Source organism: Arachis duranensis, chromosome 1, assembly GCF_000817695.3.
Source record: "Arachis duranensis cultivar V14167 chromosome 1, aradu.V14167.gnm2.J7QH, whole genome shotgun sequence".
NCBI classification, from domain to species: Eukaryota; Viridiplantae; Streptophyta; class Magnoliopsida; order Fabales; family Fabaceae; genus Arachis; species Arachis duranensis.
The window spans coordinates 8,178,279-8,190,720 of NC_029772.3; the positions used below are offsets into that span (position 1 = coordinate 8,178,279).

General features: G+C 37.2%; 2 protein-coding genes across 10 annotated transcripts; one reads left to right on the forward strand and one right to left on the reverse strand.

The window, feature by feature from the left end:
• The first annotated feature begins 2,498 nt into the window (after window positions 1–2,498).
• On the forward strand, window positions 2,499–8,027 carry LOC107474355 (pentatricopeptide repeat-containing protein At4g20770). 9 transcript variants are annotated; one of them, XM_052260079.1, is made up of 4 exons: window positions 2,499–3,007; window positions 3,176–3,237; window positions 3,318–7,453; window positions 7,572–8,027. In XM_052260079.1, exon 3 carries the CDS (start codon window positions 3,378–3,380, stop codon window positions 5,694–5,696), a length of 2,319 nt encoding a protein of 772 aa, XP_052116039.1. In that variant the 5' UTR covers window positions 2,499–3,007; window positions 3,176–3,237; window positions 3,318–3,377; the 3' UTR covers window positions 5,697–7,453; window positions 7,572–8,027. The 9 variants fall into 9 exon arrangements, with proteins under 9 accessions (XP_052116039.1, XP_052116028.1, XP_052116030.1 ...); XM_052260068.1 differs by lacking the exon at window positions 3,176–3,237 and having other exon boundaries at window positions 3,368–6,158; window positions 7,165–7,453; XM_052260070.1 differs by lacking the exon at window positions 3,176–3,237 and having other exon boundaries at window positions 3,368–6,158; window positions 7,273–7,453.
• Window positions 8,028–8,757: 730 nt separating this feature from the next.
• Window positions 8,758–12,208, reverse strand: LOC107474393 (WAT1-related protein At3g02690, chloroplastic). The gene is made up of 8 exons (XM_021136440.2): window positions 11,702–12,208; window positions 11,275–11,537; window positions 11,089–11,136; window positions 10,854–10,976; window positions 10,515–10,757; window positions 9,908–10,079; window positions 9,662–9,722; window positions 8,758–9,297 (listed from the first exon to the last, which is right to left on the reverse strand). Exons 1-8 carry the CDS (start codon window positions 12,069–12,071, stop codon window positions 9,195–9,197), a joined length of 1,383 nt encoding a protein of 460 aa, XP_020992099.1. The 5' UTR covers window positions 12,072–12,208; the 3' UTR covers window positions 8,758–9,194.
• Window positions 12,209–12,442: the final 234 nt, after the last annotated feature.

The following is a 12,442-nucleotide window of genomic DNA, read 5'->3' on the forward strand; positions in this document are numbered from 1 at the left end:
ACTAATTTTCAAGGTTCTGAAAATCGGTTTAATTCGGGTAAACAGCAAAACTGGAAATTTCAAAAGCCGGATTTGAACCAGTGAATTGGTCGGGAACCGGTCAATCGAACTGAATCGTGATTTGGCCGGTTTTTTGAATGCCCAACTTCCAGAACTTTAGAATGCCTATCTCGTGCGGGGCTCCTCCCAATCTCATCGAGCTCGTCGTTCCTCACCTCCATCCAGCCACCTCCTTGTGCCGCCGTCATCGTCCTTCGAACAGCCACCATCAGCTCGCTCCCTTTCCTTCCATTGCGCAGTAGCCATTGCAACCTTCCTTTCTTTCCATCGCGCAGCCACCGTGGGAACGTCGAAGCCTCCGTCGTGCACCCACGCTGCCATTAGCTCTGTTGGTCACTCGGTTCGAAGGTGTTCCACCATTGCTCCTTGTCTTGGTCACTCGGTGTCTCTGTCTCCCTCCATTTCTGTTGAAGGCGTCTTTAAGCTTCCAGCCTTCCAGGTAATATATTTTTGGATATCATTGTTTGATTAATTGATTGAATAACGGTTGCAGTGTTGCATGTCTCTGTCTCCCTAATGAGTATGGTTGAATAATTTTTTGATTCTGTGAAGCTCTTTGAACTAAAGTCACTGAAACTCTATTGCATGTCTCCCTAATGAGTATGGTTAAATAATTTTTTGATTCTGTGAAGCTATGTGAACTGAAGTCATTGAAGCTCTATTGCATATCTCTGATAAACTGATATAGTGATACTGAATTAGTGAATCACTGATATGTGAGTTACTAATATTTTATTTTTCTTTGAGCTATAAAGTGTGAACTGATTGACCTAAAGTTACTGAACTGAACTATGAATATAAACGATGCATAGTTTGTTAGCCAATAAAAAAAAACCTGACAATAGAAAATAGTTTGTTAGCCAATTGTAGACAATGTTAGTTAGTAGTCACTAAAAAGTGGATATTCTGTTATTCTGATTTGTCCACCTTAACAGTTTTATTAGCTCCTTTGCTCTAATGAGTGTGTATATATATACATACTTTAATGTATGAAAAATGATATGAAGTGATTAATTCTGTTCTGTGAAATCATTCTCTCTTTTTCTCATATTGCGTTTTTAACCAAAAACTAACTACTTAGACCATCTCTAGTAGGGAACTCATCCCAGTTTCTGTTTATGGCCCACTTGTCATAAAAAGTAACTCCACATCCGTTTTTGTGTCATAAACAGTAAATAGGAACTCAAAGCATCTCTCACTTCTCCATTAGGAGGAACTAACTTTAGTCCCTGTTGTGGTCCCACTTAATTAATTAATTAAAATATTTGAAATTAATGTAATTAATTTTTTCAACAATGTAATTTAAATATTTAAATTTAAAAATAATTCACTATTAAAAGATATTAATATTAACTGAATTCACATATAACAATAATACACAATATATAATTCGGGATTACATTAATTTGTAAAATTACTTAATACAAAGAAAAACATAATTAAACTCTATAGTTGACGACAAACATTGTAAAATTGTCATATGTGTTTAATCAAGTCCTCTTTCAATTGTCTATATTGCTGCCTATTTTAAAATTGGGCATTTTTTTGGAGAAATATAAAATTAATTTTATTTTTTGAAGTAAGTAAATTTAATTAATTATAATTTAATATGATACTATAAATAATATTTAATATTAATTATCCTTAAAATTTGTGCGAAAATTTCTTTTCTTTCCACTCCAACGCATAAGCCTTCTTTCCTTCTGACAGAACAGTATCTGGGTTTCAATTTTTTCTCCCATTGGAGATGCTCTTAGTATTTTCATTGAGATTCTCAACTAGTGTGAAGTTCTATCGTTGGCTATGCATTCTTGTGACAATTTACTGCCTTTTTGTATTTTTTATGTTGCCTTTGTCTTTTGTTTATCCTTGTTGCTGTGTTTGACTTGGGTGTTGTAAGTTTTGGATTTGATTTGGCTTTTGGCTTTCATTTTGTTGAACTAATCACAGGCCCCACAACCTGTTAGTTGTTATAACATTTTTGTTGTTCATTACTAAAATTAGCTTTAATTATGTGTATAATTTTTTTTCAAAGTATGAATAATAGTATAAATCGAAAAGTACTTAGAAATAATAATGTATTTGTAAAAAAATAATAATATATTTATAAATAATAATTTGGCTATTAATTTTGTGTATTTATTTATATTTTATATATTATTTTATTATAATTTAATTATTTTATTTGAATTACAGTTAAATTGATTAAACCAATAAATCAATTTAGCATTTAGGTAGCGTTTATAAAAAAGATAAAGACTAAAACTAAAAAATTCATACTAAAATAAATTTTAATATTGTGTTTAATATAAAAGTATGCAGAATTGAATTATGTTTATGCTTAATATTGCATTTATTTTAAAATAAAAATAAAAACTGAAATAATAATACCCTTAAATTTAAAATCTAACTCTAACCCGAACACAATTTCATTTTTTATCAAACTCCAGCCCCTTTCTTCTCTCCCATGAAATTGTAACAGAGAAGGGAAGGTATCCTCCGGTCGCCGGCAGTGGTGTTGTTGCTGCCATGGTTGTGCCTCTGGGTCTGCATCACCACCGCCCGCGTCATTCACTTCGCTGCTATCCCTTACGGAGCTCACGTCACTCCCACTTCTCTCCTTGCCGTCGGTCGCTCACCTCGCTGACTTGCCTCTCCGGTCTCCGGTCTCTGCTTACCTCGCAGTCCCTCACCTTCCTCCTCGTCGTCTCTCTCTGGTAAGCCCTCCTCTGCTCTGCTCGTGTCGAAGCTTTCTCTCTCTCTCTCTCTCTCTCTCTCTCTCTCTCTCTCTCTCTCTGCCGGCTTGCCCTCACCGTTGGCTCCTCTGCCTCGTCCCCGGCGCCGCTTGTCTTAGTTTGCCTCTGCTTCATCCATGCGTCTGCTTCCTCTGCTCGTGATTCCTCCTCGTTCCCGTTGCCGTCTTCTTGCTTATGCTTCTGCAGTGTGCGTGAGTTCACTGACTTCACTATTCGCTGAGTTGTTTTTTTATTTTTTTTTCAGTTTTATTCTATCAATTTTTTATACTGATTTTTTCAGTTTTTCAATTATAAATTTTGATGTGGGTTTAGATAATTTGTTTAATTTGATTTAATTAGTTATTATTGATTAGAATTAGATAATTGGTTCATTGCTTGCCGCCTCAGTTTCAGTTCATTGTCATGAATCGATGAAATACAGGTTCAACTCCGTTTTTTTTTTAGATTGAATTCATTTTGTTGTATTTTTAGTTTCAAGATAGTCCTTTTTTTAATTTTCAGTGCTACCAATAATAGATTATATAGTCTGACTTGGGAAGTTCAAAGTGAAGCAAGTTATTGATGGAAAGCAAGAGTACCTATTTGGCAAAGCTACTTCAGTCGTGCATTGCCAGCAAAGCTCTATCATCCGGCAAGGTTCTCCATGCGAGAATCCTCCGAGTGGGCCTTTTCTCTGACACTTTTCTCTCCAACAACCTCGTCCAATTGTACTCCAACTGTGGTGACATTGTCTCTGCACATCAAGTGTTTGCTAAAATGCCCCAAAAGAACATCTTCTCTTGGAACGCCATCTTGGCTGCCTACTGCAAAAACCGCAACTTGCAAGACGCGTGTTGTTTGTTCCTGGAAATGCCTGAAAGGAACACCATCTCGTTGAACACCATGATCAGTACAATGCTACGTGCTGGCTATGAACGACAAGCATTGGAGACCTATGATTTGATTATGCAACAAGGTGTTAAACCTTCCCATATAACTTTTACTACTGTTTTTAGTGCTTGTGGTGCTCTTTTGGATGCAGGATGCGGTAGGAAAAATCATGGGGTTGTGATCAAGCTTGGTCTTGACGGTAACATTTATGTAGTTAATGCCCTTTTGTCCATGTATGCTAAGTGTGGCCTTTCTGGGGATGTAATTCGTGTCTTTGATGACATTGATGAGCCTAATGAGGTTACCTTTACTACAATGATGGGTGGATTAGCACAGATGAATCAAGTCAAGGAAGCTTTGGAGATGTTTAGGCTCATGCTGCAAAAGGGGGTTCATGTTGATTCTGTATCTTTGTCCAGTATATTGGGTGTGTGCGCAAAAGGAGGATTTGATGAAAGGGACATTGGTCTATGCAATCAGAGTCATGGAAAACAAGTGCACACACTCTCGATTAAACTGGGATTGGAGGGAGACATCCATTTAAGCAACTCGAAGCTGGATATATATTCGAAAATAGGGGACATGGATAGTGCTGAAAAAGTTTTCGCAAATGTGAGTCGGCATAGTGTTGTTTCTTGGAATGTGATGATAGCTGGGTATGGCAACAAATGCAACAGTGAGAAAGCTGTGGAGTATCTCCAGACAATGCAGTGTTGTGGATATGAACCGGATGATGTTACTTATATCAATATGCTAGCAGCATGTGTCAAGTCTGGGGATGTTAAAACCGGGCGTGATATATTTGATAGCATGCCTTGCCCGAGTTTGAGTTCATGGAATGCTATACTCTCAGCCTATAGCCAGAATGCAGATCATGAAGAGGCACTAAAAATGTTTAGAAAAATGCAATTCCAATATCAGCTTCCTGATCGAACTACATTAGCAGTTATTCTTAGTTCATCTGCGGAACTGGGACTTCTTGAGGCTGGAAAACAGGTTCATGCAGCCTCTCAGAAGTTTGGGTTCTACGAGGATGAGTATGTTTCAAGTGGTCTTATCAATGTGTATTCAAAATGCGGGAAAATGGAGTCTTCAAAGAATGTATTTAATAAGCTGCCCAAAGTAGATGTTGTTTGTTGGAACTCAATGATAGCAGGGTTCTCAATAAATTCTCAGGACAATGAAGCTTTCTATTTCTTTAAGCAGATGCGCCAATGCGGCTTCTTTCCTTCAGAGTTTTCATTTACTACCATTGTGAGCTCTTGCGCAAAACTCTCTTCATTATCCCAGGGATGCCAGGTTCATGCTCAGATTATAAAAGATGGTTATGAAGATGACATATTTGTTGGCAGTTCTCTTATAGAAATGTATTGTAAATGTGGAAATGTGGATCAAGCCAGATACTTTTTCGATATAATGCCAAGTAAAAACACTGTTACCTGGAACGAAATGATACATGGTTATGCACAGAATGGATATGGCGACGAGGCTGTTTCCCTTTACAAGGACATGATCACATCTGGTGAAAAACCCGATGATATTACTTTTGTTGCCGTCTTAACTGGTTGTAGCCACTCTGCATTGATTGACGAAGGAGTTGAGATATTCAATTCAATTCAGCAAAGATTTGGAGTGGTGCCAAAGTCAGATCATTACACTTGCATCATAGATTGCCTCGGCCGAGCAGGGCGATTCCAGGAAGTAGAAGTGATCCTAGATACTATGCCATGCAAGGATGATCCAGTTGTTTGGGAAGTGGTTTTAAGCTCATGCCGCATTCACACTAACTTGAGCTTAGCAAAAAGAGCAGCGGAGGAACTCTTCCGGTTGGACCCTCTGAATTCGGCATCTTACGTGCTTCTAGCAAACATGTACTCTTCTTTGGGAAGATGGGAGGATGCAAGGGCTGTCAGGCATCTAATGAGTGATAATAGGGTCCGCAAGGATCCTGGTTATAGCTGGAGTGAGCACAAGAATGATATTCAGAACATTATGGAAAACAATCTGTAGATTATAATCTTCCACCTGATTGGCAACAAGTTCAATTAAGAAATATGATATCACTGTGATAGTGGATGAAAAATCAATGCCATCTTTACATTAGAAATCCTATACATACATGTAAAGCTCACTCATTTTGTTGGCCTTGAAGTAGGAGGTGGCAGCACCTCACATCATAATTGGGTGGTTCATCACTCCATGAGTTCTTCGCACCGCAAATTCTTCAGAGGGTGAAATTGGGTGCGGGCATGTGGTTTGTGGTGCAGTTCTTTCCCAATTTGGTGGCTTCTTTTTCAATTGATGCATACAAGCAGTGGGAGTGGAAGCAGTAAGCTTGCTTTGCAAGCTGCTTCTTGTCCTATTAATAGCAAAGTTCACTTATGGGGTTGGTAACCATAGCGAACTGAAACATGATAGAGACATTGATGGCAGCAAAGCGGCGTCTTTTCCATGGTGGAATGGTATTCAAAGGTATTCATGGCCGCCTTCTTCCATAATTGCTCCAACCACCTCCGCTTTGCTCCCCAATCTTAGCAGTAGTGATTATATATACCATTTACTAATGTGATGGGTCTATTTATAAAATATCGTCACGTAAATAATAACTTTTGGAGCGAAATTTCACCTGTTTTGATAGGATTCGTAGTAAATAGAGAGCAGTTGATGAAGGTTATATATAAACTCAAAAGATAATAAATGCTTTACTATCCAAAACTATATCATTTCCATGCTCATGTGGTTGCAACGGTACACGCACCATTGTAGATAACGAAATACATTGATAACTTTGTTTCGTTTTGCACTATCTAATGACAAAAGGACATACATGTTCACCATTTATTATCGTAGAGGACCTAATTGATACTTTTTTCCCTTTAAGAACTAATTAGTCCGAGGTCGAAATCCTTATGGATCTAATTGTCGCTTTACTCTATGAATAATATGTCGACAATGACTTGCTTTGGTTGTTTATTTGTATTTGAGATAGTTGTGTCATTTTATTTTAGTCTTTCGACAGAGATTTATGAACTTAGCTTTTAGTTTTTTGTCCAAATTTAAGAGCTTAGTTTGTGCTCTCTGCTTTTCATGTGAACATCATAACATCAGGAGTATCTTCCCATTTGGACTTTCCCTCATCTAGTTATAATTGGCATTATGGTTTGTGTTATTATGACCTGAAGTGTATGAATATAAAGATTGAATACAAAGCAAATTCTGAACACCCCTTTATGGGCCCTATATTTTGATGTGCATATCTATGTTTGTACTTGCCAACCTTTTGTGATCCAATCTCCCAAATAAGTTTTGTTATGCTATTATTATTTACTCTGTGATGTATACCCCATGATTTAAAGGAATGCATTTTTAAAAAACCAAGTGCAATGGATGTGGAACATAAGAGGAAAGCTAGATTGGTTGGAAAGCTATGATCATATATATGCTCATAAAGTGGGGTAATTTTTTTCCTATGAAGCAGGAGCAGACAGCATCCCCATGACTTGGTTTGGCCATGAGAATTTCACAGACCATGGAATTGGGGTGACCGCTTCCTTCTCTTGGTAATTTTTTTTGGGCATAAATGCAGATTCGGGTGTGTTTCTGAAGGCTTGTTCTGCAGCAACTTGAGTCAGTCATAAGTTGTTTGAATCTCTGAAGTTGTGGTGGCTTCTTTTTCAATGGATGATTGGATTTGGTGGAAATTTAGGAGTTGGAAGCAGTGGAATTGATTGCTTGATTCAACCCTTCTTTTTTGCTGTTGAGACTAAGTGGAAATTCTAATTTTCCATTTTGATAATTATTATGCTTTCAGTTCTTGATTATTGAATTTAACTACGAAAGTAGATACAAGAGTTTAATTTATTGTTTATGTTTTCTGTTTTGCAGCAACTTCAGAAGATGAAACATACAAATTTTCATGTGTATGATGAGTAAAAGGAACGGATTCATGGGATTTAAAGATCTGGGGAAAAGGGAACTAGTGACAACAATATTACTATGATATATGTATTTAAGTAGCTGGTTATCCGGCCACAATGTCATAGCTTGATTTTCATAGTTGTCATAGTAATATTGTTGTCATAGTAATATTTTAAGATTGTTCTATAATTATTGTTTTCCCAGATAACACTTTAGACAACAAGCAAATAAATCTGGTCAGGGTGTTGTGTTTTTGCTAATTATGAATTATGAATTGGGTAAGGTTTGTGGCTTTAGGACTTTTTGGTTTGGAATCAATGCAAGAGGGTACAACAAATGTTGTCTCAGCTTGGGAGTAAGGTGGGTGCACTACTATTTGCGTGTTGGGAGTATTTACCTTAAATTTTGTTTTCTTTCCAGTGATTCAGATTTTAGTCCCTTGAGGCTCCTAGCGTTTAGAGTTCAAGAAAGGTTTTATCCATTACTAAGTAACTTTTTGTAAACTCGTATTTTTTCTCTATAATATTTATTTCCTCAAACCACCTTATTCTATTGTTGCATGCTTTATAATCTATATCTATATATATGAAAAGAAAGAATACCATCATTCATGTTAATAGATTTGTTCAATGTACATACAAAAGTAGCATATGAAGTTTAAAAACGGCTGATATTGGATCTGATCTGATCAGATGATTTTAGTGCGGATCGGATTGAAACTTTGGTCATATCTGATCCGGATCCGATCCGCGTTCACCTCTAAACACAAAATCTAAATTCAATAGCATACTTAAATTGATATTTGGAATAATAATGCTGAAATTTAGATTGTGTTTAGATTTTGTATTCCAAACACAATAGGTATATATATACAATCCACGTTCACCTCTAAACAGAATTGATCACTTCATATCATTTTTCATACATTGAAGTAGGTATATATATACACACTCATTAGAGCAGAGGAGCTAGTAAAGCTGTTGAGGTGGACAAATTAGAATAACAGAATATCCACCAATGACTACTAACTAAACTATCTACAAGACTACAATTGGCTAACAGAATATCCACCTTTTAGTCAACGTGTTTGTTCCTAAATGGTTGATAAATACTAGTGTCGATAACCCACTACCAATATTATCCTTTCATGTGATTAACAAAACACAAACTTGTCACAACTCACAAGCAAGCCAAAATCTACGTTCTACACATTCTTCTTCAGCCATAATGTAACATACAAAGCCATCTTGTACAAGAAAGCAAATATTCATGGAAAAAGAAACAATTTATTCCAGTATAAGGCTTGAATTCAACGCAGGTAGCTACCATGTTTTAGGCTTAGCTATATCAAGAGGCTCAAGCAGTTTGACCTGTACCGAGAACTAACCAAAATTGTATTTACAGGAGAAGAAAGCATGATGATCATGTGCTGGAGAAGTACCAATCATATTCGTGTTATATCCAAAATTCAAACCAGCTGCTAGTACCGCTCCCCCTTTTGAGTTGATGACACAAATCTAGCCTCACGAGTAGTTTTTGTCCATTGTATTAGCAACTTGAAAGGAACAGTATGAAACTGACTATTTTAATTTATTCTGAAGTGTTTCTGAAGTTAACCATGTATATCGCAGCTATAGTAACGATGGCCCCGACTAGCTGTACAGGCGTGAAGGTCTCCCCGAGATACAGAAACCTGAAATACCAAAGCAAAATGTTTGAATCATAAAAGGTAAAACCCAGATACATTGACATGAATCTGAAAGTTCAAAAGAATAAGTGTGAATCCCTAGAGAAAATGTGAGTGGCACAATGTACAACAAAATGATAGGGCCAGGTCACACTTAGGAAGATTATGAACGATGCATCAAGGTGGTGGTTCTCTTCCAAAAATGTGTGCTTTTAGTTGTAAACTTGTAATAGGTACTTTCTTCTCTTTAATATTCTACTGTTAAAGAATAGCTATATCACAGTCACTTGTTATTTATTTCTGATTTCATTCTCCCTACTACGTAACATAAAAAACCTGAAAATTCTGTTCCACAGTAGGGCAGCCTTACCCAAAAATTGAAGCAAACATTGGGGTCAAAAACGTAAGTGAACTGAGCTTGGTCAAGCTACCTGCAGCATATCACAAGTTGCAAAATCATTACACTGCATCTTTGAAAACCAAAAAGAATCTCATAGCTAAACAGGAGCCAATGAACTATTCTAACTTCATATTTATCGTGGAAGCTTGAAGGAATAATAAAATACTCATCTGCATAGAAAGAAAAGAGGAATATCATGACATCAGATATACAAACCTTTAGTTGCACTATAAAAGAACACACCATAGCTCACAGCACTTCCAAAAATGGATGTGTAGAGTAGTGCCAATATATCAGTTGAACTGTACTCTTGAAGACTCTGACTGAGAGCAGGATCATTGTTAAGAATGGAGAATGCCACTAGAGGGAGGCCACCAATAACCATATGCTGCAACAAATATGGCAGGGTAAACATTTGAGCTATGCTTCCACCTAAACAATGCTGCCATCTGCTAAATAGCTTCTTCCTATCACTTGCCCAATCCTCTTTTCTTAGACAGGTATAGTTTTCTTTTAGATAAAATAATCAATAAGATACAAGCCTAAGATCTATATGATACATTTTCACTAGTTATAGAGAGTTTAGAGACAATTATCTTTATGATATATGATGATCCATAAACACAAACTCCAACACATCCAAGGTCATATAGTTAAGCAAAAATTGCCATCTTGTATTACCAAAAAAGTATTGCATTTTGTCTGATCATTCCTAGATTGAAAGAACAATACTAACCAAGCAATTTAGTTTCATAGTATCCAAATGTGGTAACCAACATGAAATCAACAAGCATTAGATTCTATAAATTGATTTGGAGCCTACCCATCCAGTTGCCATGACAGGATCAGAGTACTTGGAGACCCATCGAACCATAACTGTGCCAACTGCCATACTCTGGGCTGCAAGAAGCATCCACCACTCCCCACTTCCCCATAGTGAGAAATTGCTTTCATCAAATGACAGCACCGGTAACTGCAACAAACACGGTGATCCTTCACTACCAAACAAACATATAGAAGGTAACTCATAGGTAGTTGTACCTTTTGGGCTGGTAACTGTTGCACCCTTCATATATTTATAAAACGGGTAATTTCAGGTTGTGTTTAATGAGTAGAATAAGTAATTTAGTGCCTTTGGTATAAATGCAGACTCGAAGTTTACCTCGAGTAATACAAGTCCAACTACACCAAGGACTAGACCAGCAGCACCAACAATCCCAATGGATTCACCAAATAACAAAGCTGCAAGCACAGCTACTGTCAAAGGTTGTGAATCAATTATAACCTGCATTAGAAAGCACCGATACTTATTTAACGTGATGTGATTAATTGAAGTGCAGTTACACTAATAATAACAATAACAGTAGTCATAAATAAGAGATTAACTGCAAACATACGCTGCCCAAACCAGCCGAAGTCCTCTGCAACCCTTCTGCAAGAAAACCCTGTTTACATTAACATCACACCAATCAATCAACATTGCTTTCAATTCCCCTTCATTCTAAACAAACAAACTAACGAAGTAACAAATATACTGCCATGGAAAATTTCATAACTTTTGAGAGCATAAGATATGAACAGACCTGAAAGCAAGCTGCATCAACTACTGCAAAGAGAGAGATTGAGAGCCAGGCATTGAGTCCCGAAGGGAATGGTCTTCCCCTTGAAGCAGCGAACCCGATGAGGAGGAACCCGGCAGGTATTAGCCGGAACGCCGACACAAAGAACGGGCCTGTCCTTGGAATCACCTCCTTCATAGCCACCATTGCAGTTCCCCAGAAGAAGAACGGTGATACCAGCACTGTCAATTCCCAAAGCCCTTCCGCAAGGCACTTCAATGATTCACCTTCTTCAATCCACACACAAGATAACTTTAGTTAAACAGATTTCTTTTGTTGCTGACAGTTATTAGTTAGTAGTGTGCTCCGTTACTGACAGTTACAGACTTACAGTTAGTTATTAGTTAGTTAGGGAAATTGTTACTAGTTCATTTTGGTTACAGACTGATACCTTGTTCCTTATTGTTCTCCGAAGATAACGATACGGTGCCGTTTTGTCTCTGTTCTTCATTGGCGAAGGGTGCAACGCACTCGACGTCTTGGCCGGTGCCGACGCAATCTACGGCGGAAGAAGGAGGGGGATCTTGGAAGTCGAGCTGTTGTTGTTCGGTGCCGGTGGGAGTGCAGGAGACTGTGAATGGTTTGTGTCTAAGTGAAGTGGAGCGCGGAACCCTAAATCGAATGGAACATACAGTGGTAGAAGATGGAGAAGGAAGGAATGGGAAAGTGTTGATGCGAAATTGAGAAGTGTGAGAGTTGTGAATAGAGAAGTAGCGGCCGGCGGTGGCGGTGGCGGAGGGAGAGGTGCAGCAGCACGCCATGAGTGTTGTGTCGGAAAATATGTAGCGGGAAAAATGTGTGGTGGTTATAACCGCTAACTGCACCTGAAACACTTCATGGATGTATGATCTTTTTACAAAGCATGGGTCCCTAGCATCACACGTACTTCTATATTCTTCTCCATATAAACCTTTCTTATAATTGAACGCAAACTAATAAGAATTTTAGATTAACAAGTATTAAGAGTTCAAACTAAAATTTTTGGACCATTAGAAAATATGTTTTTAGAATTTTTTTAATAATTGTTATATAGTTCTTGAACTAATTTTAATTATAAATTAATTTTATAATTATTTTATTAATTATCTATTATATTTATTAATAATCAAATACAAAAACAACAACTAATTAT